Source organism: Punica granatum, chromosome 1 (assembly GCF_007655135.1).
Source record: "Punica granatum isolate Tunisia-2019 chromosome 1, ASM765513v2, whole genome shotgun sequence".
Classification (NCBI taxonomy): Eukaryota; Viridiplantae; Streptophyta; class Magnoliopsida; order Myrtales; family Lythraceae; genus Punica; species Punica granatum.
Window position 1 is genome coordinate 5,415,133 of NC_045127.1, and position 23,376 is coordinate 5,438,508.

General features: G+C 39.8%; 4 protein-coding genes across 5 annotated transcripts; 1 reads left to right on the forward strand and 3 right to left on the reverse strand.

Annotated features, from left to right (window-relative positions):
* Positions 1–214: 214 nt before the first annotated feature.
* On the forward strand, positions 215–2,126 carry LOC116194064 (AT-hook motif nuclear-localized protein 27-like). Of its 2 annotated transcripts, none has more exons than XM_031522888.1 (2): positions 215–367; positions 550–2,126. In XM_031522888.1, exon 2 carries the CDS (start codon positions 633–635, stop codon positions 1,566–1,568), a length of 936 nt encoding a protein of 311 aa, XP_031378748.1. In that variant the 5' UTR covers positions 215–367; positions 550–632; the 3' UTR covers positions 1,569–2,126. The 2 variants fall into 2 exon arrangements, with proteins under 2 accessions (XP_031378748.1, XP_031378671.1); XM_031522811.1 differs by having other exon boundaries at positions 218–367; positions 539–2,126.
* A 1,338-nt stretch (positions 2,127–3,464) lies between these two features.
* LOC116201652 (protein FAR1-RELATED SEQUENCE 5-like) lies at positions 3,465–7,292 on the reverse strand. Its single transcript, XM_031532958.1, has 2 exons — positions 4,262–7,292; positions 3,465–3,968 (listed from the first exon to the last, which is right to left on the reverse strand). Exons 1-2 carry the CDS (start codon positions 6,452–6,454, stop codon positions 3,786–3,788), a joined length of 2,376 nt encoding a protein of 791 aa, XP_031388818.1. The 5' UTR covers positions 6,455–7,292; the 3' UTR covers positions 3,465–3,785.
* Positions 7,293–7,457: 165 nt separating this feature from the next.
* On the reverse strand, positions 7,458–14,253 carry LOC116201662 (pyrophosphate--fructose 6-phosphate 1-phosphotransferase subunit alpha). The gene is made up of 19 exons (XM_031532967.1): positions 13,925–14,253; positions 13,226–13,398; positions 12,800–12,912; positions 12,313–12,387; positions 12,113–12,226; positions 11,957–12,024; positions 11,652–11,735; positions 10,968–11,021; positions 10,592–10,672; positions 10,404–10,497; positions 10,243–10,316; positions 10,005–10,115; positions 9,870–9,914; positions 9,706–9,762; positions 8,947–9,051; positions 8,716–8,832; positions 8,477–8,580; positions 8,010–8,175; positions 7,458–7,891 (listed from the first exon to the last, which is right to left on the reverse strand). Exons 1-19 carry the CDS (start codon positions 14,012–14,014, stop codon positions 7,763–7,765), a joined length of 1,854 nt encoding a protein of 617 aa, XP_031388827.1. The 5' UTR covers positions 14,015–14,253; the 3' UTR covers positions 7,458–7,762.
* A 3,986-nt stretch (positions 14,254–18,239) lies between these two features.
* LOC116192892 (bZIP transcription factor 60-like) lies at positions 18,240–20,249 on the reverse strand. Its single transcript, XM_031521587.1, has 3 exons — positions 19,696–20,249; positions 19,023–19,246; positions 18,240–18,647 (listed from the first exon to the last, which is right to left on the reverse strand). The coding sequence occupies exons 1-3, from the start codon at positions 20,094–20,096 to the stop codon at positions 18,394–18,396; spliced, it is 879 nt and encodes a 292-aa protein (XP_031377447.1). The 5' UTR covers positions 20,097–20,249; the 3' UTR covers positions 18,240–18,393.
* Positions 20,250–23,376: the final 3,127 nt, after the last annotated feature.

A 23,376-nucleotide genomic window follows, 5' to 3' on the forward strand; every position in this document is an offset into this window, starting at 1 on the left:
TTATTTAATTGTTATATTTATTTAATAGATCATTGGTCTTATTGTAAGTATTTTTTAAATTATAAGGGAGGTCTATGGGTTTAGTACTATGAAAAAATTCTAATAGCCAATAAATAGGTAATGTAATTGCGCTGATTATCGAATATAGAATCTCTTAGTGATTAATCGAGAGCGTACGCTACTATACTGTACCTATTTTCATTGCGTTGATTACCAAGTATTTAAGAACACCCCTTTCTCTCCTTTCTTCTTCCCCTTTAACTTTGTTTTTGGTCTTCTCCTTCAGCTTTTACTCGCCGATCATTTCAAGAACTGTCATGAATCCACAGTCACTTGAAATCTCCATAGCTTGAGGAACCAAACACAGGTACATCGATATCGATATCTTTGTCAAATTCGATCAGGTTTCTCCGATGTGTTTCGAGCCGTTTTCACCGGGGGAAATCAGGAGAGTCATCCTTATTGTATATGCACATCTTGATGAGTTACACAGTCAACAGTTGCTGTATAACTAAAGTTAACAGTTTTATATTGAAAGGGGGTTTTCAGGAAGAAGAAATTAGATCGGATCATCGGAAGAGAAGACAAAGCTGGCGGGTAAGTGGTGGGAGAGATCGATCGATGTAACGGCGATGGCCACAGGGTATGATCCTGGGTCATCCCGTTACGTCCACCAGCTCCTTCGGCCGCCCGAACTTCACCTACAAGACCTAGCTGTGCAACAATCTGATTCCAAGGATGATTCACCTGAGACGGATCAAAAGTCATCCGATGCCGACGCCGATGCCGACGCGGCCAATACTACAACAAGCTCAGGTGGCGGCTCGGCGGCAGCCCACCCTGGCCGCCGCTCACGTGGCCGCCCTCCCGGATCGAAGAACAAGCCAAAGGCTCCAATCGTAGTGGCAAGGGACAACCCCAACGCTCTCCGGTCCCACGTGCTGGAGGTCAGCTCCGGGGAGGACATAGTCGAGAGCCTGTCTAGCTACGCCAGACGGAGAGGTAGAGGTATCTGCGTCCTGAACGGTAAGGGGACCATCACGAATGTTAGTCTCCGGCAATCGGCAGCTCCTGGGGGGAGCGTGGTGAACTTGCAGGGCAGGTTCGAGATACTTACCCTAACAGGGACGGTGCTCCCACCCCCTGCACCACCAAATGCCGGTGGACTCTCGATATTCCTGTCAGGCAGTCAGGGACAGGTGGTAGGGGGTGCTGTGGTCGGACAACTGGTGGCTTCGGGTCCGGTTGTTCTAATGGCTGCATCATTTTCGAATGCCATCTTTGAGAGGTTGCCATTGGAGGAAGAAGAAGCAGAGGGACCGAGCATCCCAGTCCAGCAGGCGGCGTCTCAATCTTCTGGAGTTACCTGTGGTAGCGGTGGCGGTGGAGGTGGCAGTGGTAATGACGGCACAGCGCAGCAGCTAAACGATGGCAGCCGAGGAGCCGGTGCTGGTGGTGGAGGAGGTGTTCCGTTCTTCCATGTGGGAGGGGACATGGGACATTTCCAATTTTCAAGTGACATGTTAGCTGCTGGGTGGGGAGGAAGTCTCCCGAGGCCTCCATTTTAGAGAAATTGCCATATGGAGTTAGGGCTAAGAACACATCCATGGTATATATATATATCCAATGGACGATGGAGTCTATATATTCACGTGGTTGAGGTTGCTGACATCGATCCTCTTGGAGCTGATAAAGGAAGCAAAATAATCCGGAGGTACACCGAGTTTTTTTGCATGCTTAATCTATTGATATACAATTGAGAAGAATTAATGAAGCGACTGCATTAATTATGAGGTTTTTTTCAACTGCTTGGAAGAGGTGAATATTGGAAAGCGGAAACTGAAGGGGATAGTTAAGATGCCAGTGGAATTTGGATAGGTGCACATACAAGATCGGAATATGTTCAAGCACGTTTTCTTAAGATCCATAAGTTTACAATACATATATATTGTAAATTATAGTGCTTGGAATGATAATGATTGCCTAGTGACCACACTATGCTTTCTTTTCTTACATAAGTTTCATTGTGAGATGTGGTCTCATCCTTCTTCTAGGATTGAAACAAGTGAATATTGTGGAGCGATTATCATCATAATATGATGCAATTATCCAAGAGTAATTATTTATACGGTTTTGTGTTTCCCGTTAATCCTAGCTCGCAGCTTATACTTTATTTTTATTTTTTATTGGAACGATATAACAAATCTAATAATTATGTCAACATATGTAAATCTTCTTTCCCCCTGCATAGCTTGTCTTTTCTATTTTATGAGGAGGAATATAATTACATCTTTTCCCTGAGATGATTGAGTAATTAGTATCTGCCCACCAGTTTGTTCTATAATAAAGAAATCTAATATGATTGTTGATTGAATATTGACTATATATTTTCTTAGCTCTTCGTTGTAGAAACGATGATCTGCTTTCTGGTAAAGTACTCAATTAACTTGATCTTGCTCTTCACACCAAGTAAATTTATGAGAGACGGGTTTGGTATTGACGACATCCTTTGATGAATTATGCCCAATACCCTAGTGCCACTTCGTTTCTTTTCCCAAAAAACTTAATGGCCAACCAAAAAAGAATGAAACGATATACATGGAAATGAAATGGTTAATTCAGGACATTCACATCATTAATTAATATTAAAATAGTAATTGTTCTTATATATATATATATATAGAGGGATGAACCGAGGGGACTCGCCCTCCAATCAAAATCATGGTCCATCCCTACTAATCCATATAATTTTTTCATAGAAGATATAAACATTATTAAATATTTCTGTCATTCATGTATTGGATTGGATCTTTCCATGGAAAATGACTAATGTAAGAGAAAAGAGCCATATTCAATGTGAAAAGAATATAATATTATGAACGGGACATACATCTTTTTGGCTGAAATGGAACATATATATATATATTTAATATCTAGAGTAGATGTTACACCGTCATATACGTCATATACATATATGAATTATTGCACTCTTTTCGATGCTTCGTACGATATGTACGTGAATGATTACATATTGTATTCATCACGTGTGCATAGCCTGATCTTCTTGTTTTAAGCCGAATACTGATTTTTTGAAATTACTGTAGTACTGTAGATGTAAATACCTTATCTGGCCATTCAATATCATGGTAAGGATGAACTTGACAAGGAACAAAGATTAAGGACGAAAACTGAAAAACAACTAAACCCTTCTTGGGCTTGCTTCAAATTTATTGGGCCATAGGAATTGCAAGCCTTGACAAACTCTTATGGACCGTTCCATCTTAAGCTATCTTTGCCAAATGCCAATTTTCTGCTTCCTATATAAGCAATGAGGTTTCTCTACAGAGGGAACAATGAATCATGAATGTCTTGTTTGTCTGTCTATGTTCATTGAAGTACAACTATGGACGATATGTCCATTCAAAATGGAAATAAGAATCACAAAAAAGATCATTCCCCGGGAGTGAGTAAGTACGAGGGAATCCAGAAATTCAAATATAAAGAGGACGAACATGAGAGCGGTATATTTTACAGATGCTTCCCAGCCAATAGGATTGCTTACTGCTCCCGAGCATCTGCCCGTATGGATTACGCTACGGCGATTATATACATCACTACGGTTATAGATGATTTGTATAACATCCTACACTAGTTTTCACCTTATAACAAAGCTATACTTCCCTTCTGCTGCATCCAACAGCTTTTCCTGCGACGAACCATCCTATCTGCAATGACTGCACAAAATAATCCCTAATGCTATTCCGAAGTTAAATTGAGAAGACAACTTATGATTTCGCTCCACTCAACCTTCTAAGATTGAGTTTCATACTCTGAACCTTCACCAGTATCTTCAGCTTCTGCTCTTCCATGTCTTTCACCATGTCGAGTAATTTTTTTCGGTATGCTTCGCATATCTTATTTGCGGTTTCCAGCTCAGAAGTCAGCTGCTGTATTCTCTTGTCTTGATCCTGTCGAGAAAGAGAGAATTCAAGAAATTTGACCATGATTGTGCAATGACACGAGAATATTGAACAGAGACTCCGTCATATCTTACTAAGGAAAGTGCATGAAACAAGGTAAGAATCAGCAAGACTTGCGCTTAATTCGATATGGCATCAACAGAACGAAACACTACTTTGTTGAATCAACTGAAGAAAAAGAGAGACGTTCACTAGCAATGCACAGACTACTTCGTGGTGAATGGACAAGTAATCAGATAAAATGAAACAGATAGGCAATTCGGCAGTTTGAAGTAACTTACGGTAGAGCAAGACTGTGAAGGGTGTTCATTTTCCTTCTGGTTGCTTGCGAGCCCCAAATCATTCTTCTTCGCAGCAGCTACCTTTTCTGCCGCCAAGTGGAGAGCTTCCCTTGCCACCTTATACGTCTCAACTGATTCTGCCCCTTCCTGCACGTATTTGATGGCTTCACGGCATAAATTTTCGAAGCGAGCAGCTGCTGAATGTAGAGAATTACAAGGCATTCCAAGTGCTTTTTCGTCTAGCAAAGGACTGCTTCTAGCATGTCTCGTCCACCGTCTCAAGAAATAGTGAGATGGCAGTGTAAGAGTATTTGTCACTCTGAAGACCGCCAGGATATGCTTACAGATAATACCTGAAAACTCAAACATTTGACAGCTACAGAGAGCCTTCTTCTCTAATACATCAAACTTAACAGAATATGGTCTGTCTTCTTCCCCAAACTTCTCTACCCGATATGTGGATTCTGATCCACTGTCCTTAATCAGGGTCGCTGGATAAGCTAAAATGTCGACTAGTTCCTCTTGGAACTTTTTGAAAATGTTCCTTGTATAGATGTTTGAAGCCTGCTTTTCCATAGGAGACGGTGTCTTTAGCACAGGGGGGACATTAAGGGTCTCCTGGTCAGACTTTAATTCCTTCTCGTATCTACTAGCAACCGCTTTTTCATACTGTTCGATTAGCACATGAATACTGGTTGAAGCATTTATATACCCATCAAAGTACGAGTTTATTGCACAATCGCTCCGTTGAGTAACCAAGGCCTCCCCAAAGAACGTGTCCCGGAGATAGGCAGGGATCCAATGCTGTCGTGCATCGTACATAGACTGAAGCCACTGGTTGTTCTCGAGATCGTACCTTTTAAGAAGGGAGTCCCAGCAAAACTCAAACTCATCGACGGTCTCTGTCCCGTTAACACACTTCTGGAACTCCACCTCTAAAGTTGGATGAGAGCAAAACGCATCAGATAGCCTCTCGTGCACTTCCCTTAACACTGTCCATGTGCAAAACCGGTGGCGGGCCCCTGAGAACACATGGGACACAGCTGCCCTGATGATCCGGTCGTGGTCTGTTGTAATGGATGGGGGCGTATGACCCGACATTGCTTTGGCCCAACTCTCGAATAACCAAATAAAAGATGACTCCGATTCGTTGAGGATCAAAGCACACCCAAATAAAACAGGTTGGCCATGGTGGTTCCACCCAGTAAATGGGGCGAATGGGACCCGATAACGGTCCGTCCGATAAGTGGAGTCGAAAATGACTGTATCTCCAAAATAGGTATAGTTCTTAATCGCATTACTGTCGGCCCAGAAGATATTTCCCCCTGAAAGCTCAGAATCTCCCTCGACCGCATAAAAGAAGCCCGGGTCTTCCTCCTGCATCCGCTGAAAGTAGTCAAAGACGGTTTTAAGCCCTTTCCCAAGGCTCTTCTGCCAATTACTGCCACTCATGTAATTCTGGCAGTCGATCTTGGTAAAACCCACATTGTTGATTCCACCAGATTCCCTGATCAGAACCGACATCACACCACTGGCTCCCATCCCGGCTGCCTGGAGGGTGTCAATCAAGCTCCTGGCGGGGCCGGAAACATGCCTATGGGACCGAAGGCAATGCACCTTATCAGGAGGAACGAGCTCGTGGTTGTGTTCCTTGACGAGCCTCGAGATTACCCATCTCCCGGTGTCATGTTTCTTCACCATCATTTGAGCTTTACAGCCGACCCGAGTGTCAGCCCTCTGCCTCTTGGGCTTGGTATTCCCTTTGCCCCGTCGGCGGAACCCTTCGCGGTGGCACACGATCTGGCGGCATATGATAGACCCGTCTTTCTTCGACCTCTGGTATGTACTAGCCCTAATGCTGAACCCCAACCGACGCGCATACGAATTGTAAAAGACTCGAGCAGCCTGCTCGGAGTCGAACTCCATTCCTTCGTGCGGGTCGAGACTTGGGTCCGAACAGGAAAGACCAAGGCCCCCCGAGAAGGAGGAGGAGGCGGGGCCGTCGAGGAAATCTTCGCTGGAACTAGAACTAGCAGGTGGGCGGTCTAAGTTTAGGGCAGGAGGCCCGACAACCTCCAGCTCCATGGCCTCATTCGCAGTGCCCAGTGGCTCGAAAACCATAGCCTGAACTAAACATTCATGGAACAAACGCAGAAGCAGAACTTGCATACGTGTGGAGCACCAGGCAGGCATACATACATATGGGTTTCATAAGAGAGAGGGAGGGAGGGAGAGAGAGAAGAGAGAGACCTGATCTGAGTAGAAATGGGAGGTGGAGGTCTCTGCCTCTGGTTTGAATCAGTGAAGCTTTTATACTATTTATGGGGTTTAAGTGGAGAGGGGAAGGGGGACAGGGGTTTCTTAGCGCGTGAATGAGAGGACAGGGGACGGAAGAAGAAGAAGAAGAAGAAGAAGAAGAAGATGATGGAGGAGAAGAAAAAGAAGAAGCCCAGGCTTAGAAAATAGAAGAAACAGCAGCCCTTGTCAGAGTTGATTTTGATCCGCTCCGGCCGGGAATACATTACCATGGGCTTCTTCCCTCCTCCTCGTGTCTCTAAAACCATGATTTAAATAGTTCAGGTCTCAAATACGAGTATTATAAATGAAGAAAAAAGAATTTGACCTCTAAATGGATTGATCCGACTCGAACTACATAGCTCATTGGACTTTCGAATATTAGAATGCATGCAAAAAATAAAATTTGGTAAGGGATACAAAAAAAAAAAAAAATTGGTAAGGGATCATCAATGACTTGCCATAGTCAAGTCAATTCTTATGAATTTGCTATACATGGTAGTCCGATATTACGTATCATATGTTTCGATTGCTTGAAGGGGACAGTACTCACACATCAATTTTCACGGTTGCACCTATAGTTCAAGGGGACCTACGAGTATGTATTGGTTTTAATTGGAGCCACCACAGAAAAAGCCCCCATGCACTCTTTCATGAACTAGCGTCACTCGTAGTAATTCTTACGGAAATAATATTGCAATACGGTGGAAAATTGCCAAGCAAGTGAAGGCTTTGAGAACTCAAAAACACCAGCCAGCAACCGAAGATTCGAACGTATTTGCTCGGATGAAAAATTGTATCGGTTGATCAAAAAAGAAGAGTCCACAGTCCGAGCTGTGCAAATGAGACCTGCTTGAGAGATAGACAATTGAGAGTTCATAAGGAAAAAGCCGAATCACGAAGTCAGGAACCAATATATTGGTCAACTGTTCCGATATATTGCAAACTCTGTTTCTAAAGTACCAAACCTCTCCTAGTCTCCTCTATAACTTAAAACAATAACAAAACTTTTTATCCATCTCCCGGGCCTGGCAATTCAAATCTCTTCCCCATGTTTACCCTCCATGCATGGGAAAATATTGATAAAAGCAAAAGAAGAAAAAATCTCAATTTATTCGTAACAAGGCAATCTTACAGTTCGACCCGTTCAATAGAGGTAAGATGAGATTTTCATCATGTGGCAGCAATGTTCTAAGCTGGACAACCTCAGAGGGTCGTCTGGCCGTTGGATGATGGGGCAGACATCACGGAGAGAACATCGGTGACAGAAGACATGATGCTCAGAGCTGCCTTCAGAACGTCCTGTGAGCAACCTGGTTTTACGATGGTCCGTACCTGGGTAAAAAAGATGGAAATTTTGCCTCAGAATGCTATACAATCTATAATTTCATTATCAACTCCAAATTGAAAAAACAAGAATTTTTATGCTGGAGATCAAAGAAACTCCCCGCACCTTATCGAGGTATATTTGCAGTTCCTTAATACGGCCCATGTAGTCCTGGTCTTCCACGCATAAAGTTACGGGCTTGGAATCAGCACCAGGACCATCGAACTGGAGAGGTCCTGGGTTTCTGTAAATATCATCCATCAAGAATTTTGTCGCATTTTGCCTCAGCAGTCTGCATGACACACAACAAAACACATTTCCCATGTTACTACCCGGATTTATATTACCACAACATCTCGTTGAGACCACGGCCAAAGCTCAAGCCGAATAATAATTAACTCTAAAGATGGAAGAGATTAAGCAAAGGAGGTAAGACATTCCATCTATCAAATAGATCAAACCAAGGAGGTGACATTTCCAATCTATAGTAAACAAAGTCCGGAATTTTCTCCTCTCTATAATCAGTATCAAACTTCAATAGTAAAGAAGGGTGGACTTTTCATCAGGTGATAGAAAGACTAGCAAGCACTTACTCATATGCTTTGCCTTGCAAATCGACGGTAGCAGGATGAATAGCAGGTGTTCCAAAAGTTACAGCCCCCGGATTCTGAGCCCAACGCTTAACCGTCATCATAACCTAATATTTATAGGGAAACACATTCATTCCGGTAAGTCCAGTTAGAACTTATTTGTGATGGCCAACAGAATGCGACGGAGCTCTCATGTAATATCATAAAGAAACAAGTAATAAATAACAGAAAGAATTGCATACTGCAATAGGAGCGGCACCACAACGCCACTTGTTCAGAGGGCTCTTCAGGTTGGTCACGGTGGCCATGTAACCATTCAGACCAGCTGCCAAAATATGGTAGCAGATGTGCCCAAGGACCTGCATGGAGATCAAGCCATTAATCACTTCAGAAAATGAGGAATCAACTTCATGGCCCTTAACATATTATATATATTAGAAAAAAAAGAGGTCGACTTTCTAGAAAGAACTTACATAGGCATAATCACAATCGAACTTTGATGGTAAAGATCCTCGAGCCTGGTATCCAAAGAAGTGGCATATGGCATTGAATTTCTTCCCCTTGTATGTTCCCTCTTTCTGTTCAAATTCCATGTAAAATCAGAAACAACGTATTATAACAAGAAGGACCAGTCAAGTTGTAAAGTTACAACAACGATCAATGAATGAAAAAGGAAAACAAAACTAGTGTTCCAACTGGGAGTTCAGATCGTTACTTGTACAGAAAGTGGCATCATAACACATCATCGAGAAGGTCAGTCCAATTTATACTATACCATTTCCACTTTGCCAACCATTAAGACTTCCAGTTGGTGTATTAAACCTATTCCTCTACTATATTAGAATATCGGTTCTAAGATCAACAAACACCCCCAACACCCCCCCCCCCCCCTCTTCAAAAAAAAAAAAAAAACAGAGGGGGGGGGTTGTTTACAGAATGACAATTTCTTCATAACAATTTCTTTAAAAGAAAGAACGAAATATAATTAGACCAGTAAATAAAAAGTAAAACATAAACTGTAGCAAAAAAGCATTGAGAGTACTTTATTTAAGTTTACCAGCCTAAAAGATTTAGCAAATAAAATACAAGCCGAAGAACATGTTTTTGACTTGTTAGCCAATAAACAAAAGTAGCATTCTTTCTATTAATATTTGTCCTACGATTATCAATTTTCAAAAATAAAACCAAAATATACAATATTTATGCCAATCCAATCAAGGTGAGGGACTTACAGTTCGCCTGTTCATTTCAACCTCCACAAGATGGGCTAAAAGCTTTTCTGTCTCAATCTGCAAAGAAATATAAAAGAATATAAATGACATCCATACAACATTTTCTTTTGATTCAAGTTAAAAACATGGATGTGCAGTCGTGCATTACTATAGAAGTTCATTACCTGGGATAACTGCGCAGAATCGTCTGACTCAGGGAAGAGAAGTAGCTGCCACATCAAATATGTCAGTCTTAAAATAAACAAATCGTCAAAGCTTCAATGGCCTGATTCAAATTTTAATAGATTGCATATCTGCACCTGTTTCTTGATAAATGGTGGCAGAAATTCAAACAGTGCAGAAGCCCAGGGCGAAAGTTGAGATGAAATTTTATCTGCATGGACACCTTGCCTAAGCAACCCATGAATTTCCTGTGAAGTAAAACTCATGTCAGCACCAATTGCAGGAACAGAGAAGCACTCCTAATAAATAGATGTATGACAACCTTTTTTGAAAGATAGGATGTAGAAAGAGACAATCTTAAAATCCATGATTTACCTTCAGAAGAGCATACACTTCAGGAATGCTTTCAATCAGCCCTTCTGGCAAAAGGATGACACCATGGTTTTTGTCTAGATTAAGAAAATAAAAATTATTAATGAAATCAACAACTAGGATAAGGAGAAATGAACCGGGTAGCTGCATATGCTAATCAAAACCTTGCTCAGCTCTGGCCTGGACTGCATCACATATCTGCTTCGTCAGGTCAAAGAGAGTAAGCTTTGATGCAGCAACTTCCTCCCCAAGAATCACCTGCAGAAAACAATTGAATTTAGAGAAGGGAAAAATAGGAGGTCCTTTTATACTGGAAATTTTATGCTTCAAAAAGTAGACAGGAAATGCTAACCATATTTGGATGAGACTGGAGAGTGCATTCAAGGGCCACATGTGACGCCCTCCGACCCATCAGCCGTATGAAGTAATAATACTGAAAAGATAAACCATGTCTTTCTCAGGAAAATATTAATTTCAAGCTAAACATTTATCGAAATCAACAATGGGAAAATGAATGTAATATCATTTAGAGAAATACTCCTTGGGGCACATATGGTGCAATTATTCATGAAGTCTTATAATTACTGTTAAAAAAATTATTATAAGGAATAAATATATAGATTGCACCGCTTTTTTACTTCAAGGAATTGAATTAAATAATGAACAGTTGCAAATATCTTCAAGCTAAAATATCAGAAAAAATGTTAAGCAAATCATTGGTACATTACCTTCTCCGCAGAAAGAGCATCAGTGCAGACATTGCTGATAAGCTGGGAATTCACCTGAACGTCAAAGACAAAGGAGAGGAAAGTTCAGCTCCTTCGACAAAATGATTTATTCTGTAAAAATAGACCCGCATAGAAATTAACCTAAGCTTTACACCCACCAAAACCAGTATACATAATTAAGAATGAAATCTCCCTCAAATTAACATACTGAGAGATTTACAAGAGCTAATGACATTAATATCAAGGAATAGAATATTAGGAAGAAATGGAAATGGAGAAATATAAGGCTAGCTTGCTGATTTTACATGATGGAGAGTTGCCCTAAGTACAACTTTAAGAGGAAGCAGCAAAGAAATGGGGATTTTTTTATTTTTTATATTTTGTAAGCTGGATAAAAAAGGGGAAAAATTTTAAAATTTCAAACTTTTATCCCAATCAGCCTAGAAATAAAACAAAAGGAATCAATCCATGTCCGAAATGCCAACTCAAAAACAGATGAATTTCCGGGTAGATTAAAGTTCTATATCACCCCCCATAGTTTTCATTTGACAAGATTGTTCTGCCTTGCACACAAATGAAGTTACCTCTGCAATTCATTCCTGTTGAATTTTTTTCAACAACTGCAGGAAAGGAAAATACTCTCTTCCTAATCATATCATTAGACTATCAGAGCAAAAGTAATACCTTGCAGATAGTGTCAAAACCAACATCGGTTTCCACAAACTGATTCTTAAGATCTCCGTTAAGGGTTACTGGAACACCAACCACCTGCAGATCACAGCAACATGAATACTACTATTCACTGAATAGCATCATAGCAATATAAATACTAATATTTGATAAATGAGATCAAACAACAGTACACATAGAACGCATTGGAAAGGTCAAATCCAAAAGCTGAAACAGTAAAGTAAGAGAGCAAGGGGGTGCAGGGCTGCTGTTAACCAGGGAAAAAATTAAGAAGCAAATTCAGCAAACAGTGAGAATACCTTAGTAGGGCATTTTGCTTCAGCAAATATTTCTGCAAGCTGAGCTGCATCTGTGTTTGACGTGACCCCTAAAAGGCACAGGATCTACATTATTAAGGACTTCAAAACTATTGATCATGAGTAAAGCATATTCAAATCCGTCTGCACTACATTTACCTCCAATAATGACAAGGCCATCCAATTTCAAGTCCTTGCATGCAGTTAGGGCAGCATTAACTTGCTCTGTTGTTCTTATTTGATCCTTCGTACGACCCAGTAAATCATAACCACCTGGATGTGGACCAAGTAATAGTGACCGTAAATATGTGTCCACGATAGTTTAAGCTGTCAAAACTGATTCATAAACAAAAATTTACCTTGGTTTTTATAGGTAGTGAGGATCTCATCTGTGATCTTCAATGTCTTCTGTGCAAATAGACCTTCCGAACCACCTATTAACAGGATTTAAACAAATTAAGCTAATGTAATCATCAAGAGGTTTCCAGGCGATAATTCCAAACAAAAAAAATATGTACAATGATAATCAGAAGAACAAGAAAAAAAAAAAAGAATTAAAAGGAAAACAGACTTTCAGGTTGAACCTCATGTGCTTTCTATGATGGTACTAGAGCGCGTGAAATTAGTAAAATTTCTGACCAAGTTAAATAATCAGCTTGTATAGTTTCATGTCCATATATAAGAATTATAGTGTTGTACGGATAATGCAAGTTGGTCACTTTATAACAGTGGAGCTAGTCAGAACAGATAAGAAATAAAATCCAACAGCTTTATATATTGTCATGTCGACGAAGGACATATCTAGCTGTCCATATGCATTAGATAAAGGTAGTAAGGGGTGCTCACCAAGGAATCCAAGTAAAACACTTTTGGGGTTGTGGATCTTGAGAGCAGCGTGAAGGCCCCAGATGACATTGTGTCCACCAGGAGATTGTCTCCCACAAAAGACGATGCCCACTCTGTTAAAAGATGAAACATAGTCAAGAGAAAATGTCACCATTAAAAGACATTTCTAAAAAGTGTCATCTCTATTGCACGGATATATTTGTCAATTTAGTATAACAGAAAATGATTCAGCCACATCCTGCAAAAATCGACACAATTTAAAGGTTTTTATACAGCGGTCTCTCTTATATCTCCTTCATCCAAGTGATAGTACAGGAACATTGGCCACAACATCAAGCAGAGAATATAAACAAAATAGTTAGCTGCATGAAAACAGGGTAATATCCCTGACGTATACAGTTTTGGAAATTGTCTTTATCCAATCACCTCATAGCAGGGTGCTCAGTAATGATCTGAGCATCAGGGACCTTGGCAGTCGCCCTGAGGAAGTGAGCCAAACGCTGACCGTAAGTGTGCGGGAAAAATCTCTTGATGGTGTGAGCACCGCTTGGGTCGGCAGCTTCAGTTGAATCACCATATTCCACCCTGACTGTTGTTCCCTGCGCAACAAAAACAGAGCGTCAGCACGCGCATTCTTGAAGAAAAGTCGGAGATTAGTATCTACGGAACCATTATTACTGAGAATCTTCAGCAAAAGAAAATTATTGGGTGTAAGGAACAATTAAGCCATTCTAGTTCCAAGCTAATAATAGTTTGCACTGTGATTTATGGCGGCAATGAAGTTCGTGATGAAAACACCAAGAGACAAGACAACTGTGAGGAACGAAAACATAGTGCACTCCGCCATTGGTAGTCAAGCACACAACGACTAGATTAATGGACTGAATCATTCCAGCGGAGCAAAACACAGCAGCAAAGACGAGCCGCGGAGCAAGATCACCATGCAAGCCTAAGCAGTTCACTCTCCCTATAATCAGATCTACGCAGACAGGAAGCGCGAAACAGGCACAAACCAAAAGCAGGCAACAGAACCTAATGCTAACAACACAAGCGATCCGCGCTTCGATCCAGAACACCGCCGAGGACGGTGCCGTGAATTCATTCCGGAGGAAGAGTGAGCAGCACCTGGAGGCAGGGAGGGAGTTCGGGCTGGTAAAGGGCGCGGAGCTTCTGGAGGTCGGAGAGCTCCCGAGGAATGCCGTAGTCGGAGTCCATCGCCGCGATCGCCGGTTCGGAGCTCCCTAGAGCTGTGCGCTTGAGAGAAAGAGGGTGAAGAGTTGGCGTTGAAGTTGGTGAGACGGGGACGGAGACGGGGACGGAGACGGAGCGTGTGCGAGACTGTGAGAGAGAAGAGTCCCTGGGCTTCGAGGGGGCGCTTTTATAGCGGGGAGGAAAGAGAGAGACGAAACCGGCGAGGTGAGGGGGGGAGGGGGCGATACAACCAACCGAGAGAGCGCACACCAGTTGGGTGGTCTTCTGTGGTTCTACCACATCTTTTTGACCTCGATTCTTCGCGTTATTTACGGGCCTGCCATGTTTCTCCCGCGAAAAGACGGTCTTGTCCCCCAGCATCTTCGGTAAAGTGTGCTTCTAGTTCTGTCCTCGGATTGGACATGATCCTCGTGAGAGCCCAGTGGCAGAGACGTGGCAATTACGTTATTTCTGTGCCATCCGAGATGTATCAAATTAGGTGAAGATATTCTTCCCATCTTAAGCCTGCGAAGTGAGAAAAATGGATATGATATTATTACCTACCCAAAATAATTTATATCATAAGGATGAAAATTTATAAAATGGAGACGGCATATGAGAAAATAAATGTCGGTGATTATACCTTACTTGTGAAGGATTTTGAATCATACATTAGAATATTAAAAAGATATCGATGAATTTTTAAGAAAATTGGGTTTTACATGTCATCAGCTTGAACTTTTAAATTGTATTCGTTTGAATACTTAATACTCACCACAATAGCGTAATAAAGCACTAGTAGAATTATAACAAATGGTCAGCGAATTTATTATCACATGAATAACAAGGAAAAAAGAAAGAATCGCAATTACATGTGAAAACCAAGTGCAAGGGACTGAAGTCGTGATATATAATAGCATAAGTTTAAGAGGGTGATTTTACCTGATACATCATTGAAAATCTGATACATCGTCGGAATTTACTATTTAATGGAAACAAATAGATTGGATTAAGAGCCTAAATTGGGACGAGATATGATATAACAACCGGTAAAATAAATTAAATATGCAACTTAGACAACAATATCGTATTTGACACAATGAAATGATGACATAATAGATTAAGAATAATAAAACATAATCACGTGTCTCTTTGAAGAACCAGATTAATAATAATGGAGTGGTTTGATGGAGCTTGCCAAATTGACACACCTCATGCTAATTAATTATTTTAAAGAACAAGAATAAAGTAGATAAATACGAACCAATTGGCAAAGAGACTTCTGCTTTCTAACATTTTTATTAGGTTTAAAATTTTTAATGAACTTACAAATGATTGATTCATATGCAATCTCGTACTTTTTTTGCTTATTATAATTATAATTTTTAGGTAAGACTCTCACGATACGTTTGGTTTCAGAGTTAAAATAATTTTAATTTTGATTTTGATTGTAAAAAATGACAAATGAGATGAGATTATAAATTTGACTTGGGAAACGTGTGTTTTTATTGTGTAGTGTGTTGAGTTAAAATTAAAGTTAAAATTTTTGACTTGAAAAATATGTATTTTTATTATGTAGTATGTTGAGTTAAAATTAAAACCTGTAATCCGAACAATGCCTTTCGTTACTAGAATTAAGGGGAAAATAACAAGAAAGGAAGACAGGACAAAATGGTAAATCCACGGGGAAGCAATGGGCTGACTGGACGGTGCGGGAGATGAGGATCTAAGAAATGGATCAAAAGCGGAATATCCGGCGAGGGATATTATGGTACTTTTCATCATCATATCTGAGGGAGGGAAAGGGAGGCCCCCACTGTCAAACCATACCAAACATACAAATGTCCACCACTGAAACCGGTGAGGTTGGTGGTAAGGCTTGGGACAGTTACCTTAAACGGTCTCGAATTCGAGTCTCATCTGGTGCAATTAAAGTTCTATTAAAATAAGAGTTTTGTACGTAGTTAAAAATATCTATAGGGAGATGCACACGAATCGAGGAGATCATATAAACTGTCTCATGCTGTTCACTAAGCATCTCAGTGGGAGGTTGCGCCCTATGAGGGTAGTTAAAAATTTTGAGATTCGGAAATGGCGTAGCTGCCCACTATAACAGACTCTATTTTTTTTATGGTCGAAAAAAAATACAAAGGTCCCCGCAATAATAAATAAATGAAAAATCTATTTTTCCCTCCCACTCACCTAACACTCCACTCCTCACATAGGTAGATGCACTATGCGACTTCTCGTTCGGTCCTGCCCGTTGGATCTGCCCCCGACCAAATTTACTCTGCAAGGCCCCATCTCCGTTGCATGGCTGCAGTGCCGACTCTCCGATTCTAGGAGCCAAGGTACCGTACCGGTAAAATTTCTGACTAAAAATACTTTCAATTTCTAATCCAACAAAAGAAAAAAAAATCCTTTTAATTAATTAATTTCTCCAGGAGAAATTTTTTGTCTTTATTTTTATCTTATGTTGCTTTCGAGTTTCAAATGAAGAGGAAAAAAAAATAAAAAAGGAAAAAAGTGTAGAAGTTGGCTTGATCCTGAAGCAGGAACTGCGGTCCCGGGGAGGGAGAAAGACAGAACACTTGTCAACCAAAGCCCAGCCAGCAAACAAAAGAGAACTGCTTCCATCGTGTTTTTTTTTCTTTTTTCTCTCTCTTTTAATAAGTAAACTGGTTTGTTGTGGTATTGTTTTCTACGCCCATTTTCAAACTCCGTACGTAGGCTCTGTTTGGAAACGAAGTTTAATTTTAGAATCGTGATTTTGATTTTAACTCTACCCACGACACAATAAAAATACACGTTTCCCAAGTCAAATTTATAATACAATCTCATTTGTCATTTTTCAGAATCAAAATCAAACTCTGTTTCCAAACGCAATCATAAGATTTCTTGGGAGAAAAGAATGACGGGTAGTATAAGAAAATCCTATGCTACATATTTCTTAAAATTCAGACGAGGTACATATATGTATTTTCTTAAAAAATTTCAAAATTTACTTACAATTACAACTCAAGTAAATTATTTGAGGTAAAGTAATTTACTCGAAAAAATACAAGTGTATCATCGTACATATAATTTCAATCCTATGTATTATAAATATAATGGAAAATCTCCATCTACTTGCTCTCTTTGGCTTTAGGAAGGTGCTATTTTTCATCCATGAAGTATTAGAATCTCCAGATTGCGCGGTAAAGGTCTTTTATGGATTGCATTCTTCGTGCCGATGCATGAACATTACAAACTACTAATACTTCACGGATGTTCGGGAAAAAAGAAAATCTCGAGGGAGGAATCGTTGTCGATAACCTATACCGGATTATTTGGGAATATCCATTGAACGCGGCTCGACTAATTGGAGAGGAGACAAAATGGGTGTACGTAATAAAAATAATGACACTACTCGTAGTATAGAGTTTTCCATGCCGTTCATATTTAATTACAGTCAAATTAAGTATATTTTAAGATCTTACAATTATTCGATGATTGAGAATAAAACCAATCACCATTGCAATTTGGTAAGTATTATTACGTATCGGAAGCCCGATGACTTGAAAATGAAATTCTTGTTTCTTTAATCTATGGGCTCCGAAACATTGCTATCACATAAAAAAATGTTTCCTAGCTAAATACACGATCGACATTTCCGGTTTCGAGAATGTCGATATTATATGTACTATTTCATGATGCAATGGATCATCTAAACTAAAATTCAAAAGGATGATGTCTTTCTGCACGACCAAATAAAAACATTCTTGAACCAATTATAATATTTTAGCCCAATCAGTTAATCAACACCCACATAGAAGCCTCTGCAACCCACAGTTTATTAAAGCATTCTTATCCATGTTTTGGAATTGTAAACTTATCCACCAGTCCACAGTTTTTTCAACTGATACCATGTAATCACGTCTTTCCTTTACGTTTTTACCCTTTTTTCCATTCTGGATTATGGCCTCGGATAAGATACCTGTACAAAAGTTTGCAGGAAATTGTTTCGGGTTGAACGATAACATACATCGGACGTGGCGAAGAACTCACCCGACAACATCGTTTGGCAACCAATTATACATTATCGACTTAAGACCCGACTTTGTTCTCGTCTCTTCTGATCCTATATTCAAGACGATGTACATGCACCTATAGACTTGGGCGCAACCAATTAGCTGTTTCGGGGTCATCCATTGATGGCACATATTTGATTTGTCACATGAACAGGATGAAAATGATAAAATCAAGACAGTGGGGAGAAGCGGTAATGATATATTATATCCCATAACAACGTGAATATTAGTACTGTCGGAACAACCCGCACACTAGCCAACTACCATTAAGAAATGGACATGAACGGGCTCCTTTTTACATGGAACGCGACCTTCCAAAGACGGCAGGTCTACCTAACATGCCAAAACTCGAGGGACATGAATACCTGGCTTCATCTTCGACCTCGAGGCTTTGCATCTCCTACTCATGACAAAAGACGCTGGTAACAGATGCCGGGATTCCTCATTTCTTGGCCCTCTTGGAGCGCAAGTTTGCAGATCTCTCCTTCCGGCGTTTACCAGCGACACCCTCAACCGGGGCGACTCTGGCAGGGTGAATAGGCACATGACGCCCAGGAACCAAAGCAGGGAACCCAACAGCAGGGATTCTGCAGAACAATAGATAAACACGCCGATCGATTATGAATAGAGCAGCATCACCTGGTTTAGATGCGAATCCAATAATTGTCCAAAATGGGAAGAGCCTATAGTAGCCTAGTTCCCTTCCTATATGTATATATATTGTATATACGTAAATCATTCGACTACCTGATCCTAAAAGCGTGTAAAAGAGAGCGATTAATTACGCTACAGATTTTTACCAGTATTTCTTACGGCCACTAGCCAATTAATTTCAACTCAGTGTCTCATTACCGAAGAAATCTTATCACTACCTCCTCATCATCGATCTCTTATGTAACAAAATTTACAATCATATGATTTCAACTTGCTTGGATTTGAGACTAGAAGTTCAAGATGCATACCCAACAAGAGCACAGCAGACTCCTGCTTGGTACCGATAGCACCACATGCACTGCCATTCTGCAAACCGAGTCGAAGAGCTTGATTCTCAGCCACGAGGCACTGGAGCAACCGCCCCATCCTCCTGCATTCCCCTTCCAAGTACTTGCTCTTCATCTCCAGATCTTTCACATGCATTTTCTTTCTCTCCCTCGACCTCACAGCTGCATCTTTGTTTCTCAGCTGCCTGAAATCAGTATCACCCAAAAGAGCCTAAAAAACCCGACCAACTATCGACCAAAATTCTGCTTTATCTGGATTTTCCAACATAATCAAGCAACTTACTACCTCCACATTGTCACCAGATAAGGTGAGAAACATGAAATTTAACAATAGCAAATCAAGAAACCAAAGACATTATCTTTAATCAGCCAAAATCCGTATCATCAAAAGAACGACGGCATTGAATTCAAATCGCCAACCGCATAATCCATGGAACCATCAACGCAAGTAATCAACATAACTAGCAGTGTTAAATCCTATACAATCTTATCGCACAAACACACACACACAAAAAAAAAAAAAAGAGCAGTTTCGCCGTCATAGAATACCAAACCAAGTTCAAGCGTATTACTTACTGCATCAGCAGGACTATACGCCTTATCAGTTAACACAGGCAGAATATATTAATAATACCTTCTCCGCTTCTTAGAGGCAGGGTCATCATCGGCGTCCTCTTCCTCACCAGCTTCACTTTCGACCTTCTCCTTCTGAAGCTGACCACCTCCGTCAGCGGAGGCATCAGAATCTCTGTCGCTCGAGCCATCAACCACCTCTCCGGAAGCATTCTCGGGGGATTGAGCGATCAATTCCGCCAGCAAGCTGTCGGAGAGCTCCGTGTTCGACTCGACAGCAGCATCCCCGGCGTCATCCTCCATTAGGAAGCTCTCGATCTCATCAATCCACGAGGAAAGAGAGTCCGGTGACGATGCAGCGGCGGCATCCCCAAGGAAGGGGCCGGCAGTGTCAGGTAATTCGTCGAACAGGTCGTCGAGAGGGAATTGGGAGATCAAGTCGTCTATAAGCGGTGAATCCATTGACAAAAAGGAGATATGAAGAAATAACCAACAAAAATGGAATTATTCACAAGATTTCACGAGAAATTCGGAGACTGAGGAATGGAAGGGTTTATAGAGACAGAGGGGCCGCCGGGACGCGGAGTTGAACAGTTGGGATGCTTCGTGGCCAAGGAAGGGGGAGACGGTGGATTAACGACGCGGTAGCGTTACCATCTAGACGTCGATAAATCAATTAATTATTAAATTCACCTATAAACAATTCCCAAACTTAATCTATTTACAATGAGTTTTGCATTTGTTAAATCCTCCTAAAAATTCCCCCAAATTATCTTCCTAACTACTCGATTGTAACATGGCATGTAATTTTATCATCGTTCAATGGCATTTTACGAAATATGAGCACCATAAGCATTATTAAACGCGCATTTTAAGAGGATTTACCATTTTCTTATCTATTAATATACTAGAGCATACTCGTGATGGATTATCCGTGCCCCTTCGATTACTAGTATTTCTATTAAATTGAATTGAACCCATTGGACTCCTTGTAATCGATAAAACATACTACACATGGGAAATTCACTTCTACATAATTTTGTCGGGTTTTCGGTTTTATCAATTTCATAATAAAAGTTAATTAAATATATTGGGGGAAAATATAGGATTCAAAACAAAAGGAAAGAAAAATAAAAAGGGAGAATGTCATTGTCATGCAGAAAGGACTAGAGCTAAGAGAGAGCGAGCGCGCAAAGATAAAAGAGAGAGGGAATGTGGAGAGAAAAATATGAGTAGTTTTATATGTAAAATTACCATCCCAACTTTAAAATGATGATCGTTATTAATTACAACTATTTTATGAGGAATTCTTCGGAAATATAAAGTTAACCATTAAGGGATTCTCCAGTATAAAAAAATATAATACGGATAAAAAGAAAGCAACATATAAGAAAACGTCGTGTAAAACAACAGTACTCAATATATAGCAAAATGTTGTGTAAGACAGCACATAGGAAAGTGACTTTTCAAGTTACCACTGATAGAGATTCACAAAATGACATAATATTATGATACCGCCTTGTTGGGGATTTGTGCTTGAAGGCGGATGGTTCGGAGACGAAGATGGAACCGAATTCGGATTCGGAGGAGACGAACTTCGGAAACGGTTGAAGAAGATGATGTTGATCCCGAATCCGGAGTCGATGGAGATGACAAATGCGATCTTCAATGTTGAATAATTGCTTAGAGGCACAGGATAACGCTTTCCAAAAAGAGTTATTCGTCCCCACACAAAATTACTATTGAATTTTTGGCGAATCTCTTCGAGAATACAACAAGCATTTATGTATTCTACAATTAGGAAACTCGTAGAACACCCTAACTCTCTCACTCAATATTCTAGAAGTGTTTCGAATAATCTCGGTTCCTCAATATTGGGCACCGAAACCTCTATTTATTTGTGTTCAATGGACGCTATCGGAGATAAAAGACGTGTCTTTTATTTGGGACATATTTCACAAAGAAACTTTTAAATTAATGAAGTAATTATTTATTTATTTATTTTAACTTTCAATCAAATTAATGTTCATCTCAAAAATTATAACCGCTTGTGTCCCTCACAATCATTTGTACTATTTCACATGAGACAAACGCACAGGGGTCTTGAGCATTATATATACACACATATGTACATACATATATATGTACGTTAAATTCAAATTTTGATTTTGTTCACTAAGTACACGGTTACACGAAAAATTAATCGAAAAAAACAAGCCCATTGAATTTGTAATCTAATTTCTCAACACACCTGGCTCATGAAAAAAGATTACGAAATTCGAAATTCCTAACTCATGAAAGTTCAAAAAATCCAAGTTAACGCTAATTTATCAGTGGCAGTTATGGAAATTCAAAATTCCGATCTAATGAAAGTCCAAATATCCAAAGCCAAGGAGCAAAATTTTGCCAGTAGATGAGTATCTCGCTGCTACTACGATATGGAAATAGGTCATTCTCTCATGATTTTCTTAATCGGGGCTTCTACATTTCTATTAACCCACCCAAGGTGCTTAAAATGATTATCGTTATTAATTACAACTATTCTATGAGGATTTCTTCAGAAATAGAAAATTAACCATTAAGGGGTTCTCCAGTATAAATAATATAGTACAGATAAAAAGAACGCAACATATAAGAAAGCGTCGTGTAAAACGACAGTACGCAACATATAACAATGTGTCGTGTAAGATAACCCATAGGAAAGTGACTTTTCAAATGAACACTTATAGAGATTCACCAAATGACATAATATTATGGTACCACCTTGTTGGGGATTTGTACTTGAAGGCAGATGGTTCAGAGATGAAGACGAAACCGAATTTGGATTCGGAGAATACGAACTTCGAAAACGGTTGAAGAAGATGATGTTGATCCCGAATCCGGCGTCGAAGAAGATGAGAAATGCGATATTCAATGTTGAATAATTACTTTGAGGCACGGTTAATGCTTTCCGAAAAGATTTATTCGTCCCCACACGAAGTTGTTATTGAGTTTCTGGAAAGTTTCTTTGAAGATACGACGAAACCTTTATTTTTCTAGAATTAACAAACTCATAAAACACTCTAACTCTCTCGCTCAATATTCTATGAGTGTTTCGAATAATCTCGAATCCTCACTATTGGGCACCGGAGGCTCTATTTATTTGTGTTCAATGGGCACTATCGGAGATAAAAGACGTGTCTTTTATTTGGACATGTCTCGCAAATAAACTTTTTAATTATTTATTTATTTTAACTTTCAATCAAATGATCGTCCGTCCCAAAATTATAACCGCTTGTGTCCCTCACAATTATTGGTCCTATTTCGCATAAGGCAAAAGCACAAACGACTTGACTATTATATATACATATACATATATATACACACATATACGCATACATATATATATATAAGTTCAATTCAAATTTTGATTTCGTTCACTAAGTACACGGTTACACGAAAAATTAATCGAAAAAAATAAGCCCATTGAATTTGCAATCTAATTTCTCAACACACCTCGCTCATGAAAAAAGATTACGAAATTTGAAATTCCTAACTCATGAAAGTTCAAAAAATCCAAGTTGACGGAAATTTATCCGTCGTAGAAATGGAAATTCAAAAATTCGATCTAATGAAAGTCCAAATATCCGAAGCCAAGGAGCAAATTTTTGTTACGTCCAAAAGTACTTTACACAATATATGAGTATCTCACTTCTACTACTATAAGGTGATAGGTTATTCTCTCATGATTTTCTTAATCGGG

Excerpts from the sequence above, each read along its gene's own strand:
- LOC116201662 (XM_031532967.1), bottom strand. The coding sequence starts at position 14,014 with ATGGACTCCGACTACGGCATTCCTCGGGAGCTCTCCGACCTCCAGAAG. Across the intron at positions 12,388-12,799 it reads TGTTTTACTTGGATTCCTTG|GTGGTTCGGAAGGTCTATTT; the intron begins GTGAGCACCCCT and ends TCCTGTTAATAG. Across the intron at positions 8,581-8,715 it reads GTGGTGCCGCTCCTATTGCA|GTTATGATGACGGTTAAGCG; the intron begins GTATGCAATTCT and ends TATAAATATTAG.
- LOC116201652 (XM_031532958.1), bottom strand. The coding sequence starts at position 6,454 with ATGCCTGCCTGGTGCTCCACACGTATGCAAGTTCTGCTTCTGCGTTTG. Across the intron at positions 3,969-4,261 it reads CTTCACAGTCTTGCTCTACC|GATCAAGACAAGAGAATACA; the intron begins GTAAGTTACTTC and ends CTTTCTCGACAG.
- LOC116194064 (XM_031522888.1), top strand. The coding sequence starts at position 633 with ATGGCCACAGGGTATGATCCTGGGTCATCCCGTTACGTCCACCAGCTC.
- LOC116192892 (XM_031521587.1), bottom strand. The coding sequence starts at position 20,096 with ATGGATTCACCGCTTATAGACGACTTGATCTCCCAATTCCCTCTCGAC. Across the intron at positions 19,247-19,695 it reads GCCTCTAAGAAGCGGAGAAG|GCAGCTGAGAAACAAAGATG; the intron begins GTATTATTAATA and ends TACTGATTTCAG. Across the intron at positions 18,648-19,022 it reads GTCTGCTGTGCTCTTGTTGG|AATCCCTGCTGTTGGGTTCC; the intron begins GTATGCATCTTG and ends ATTGTTCTGCAG.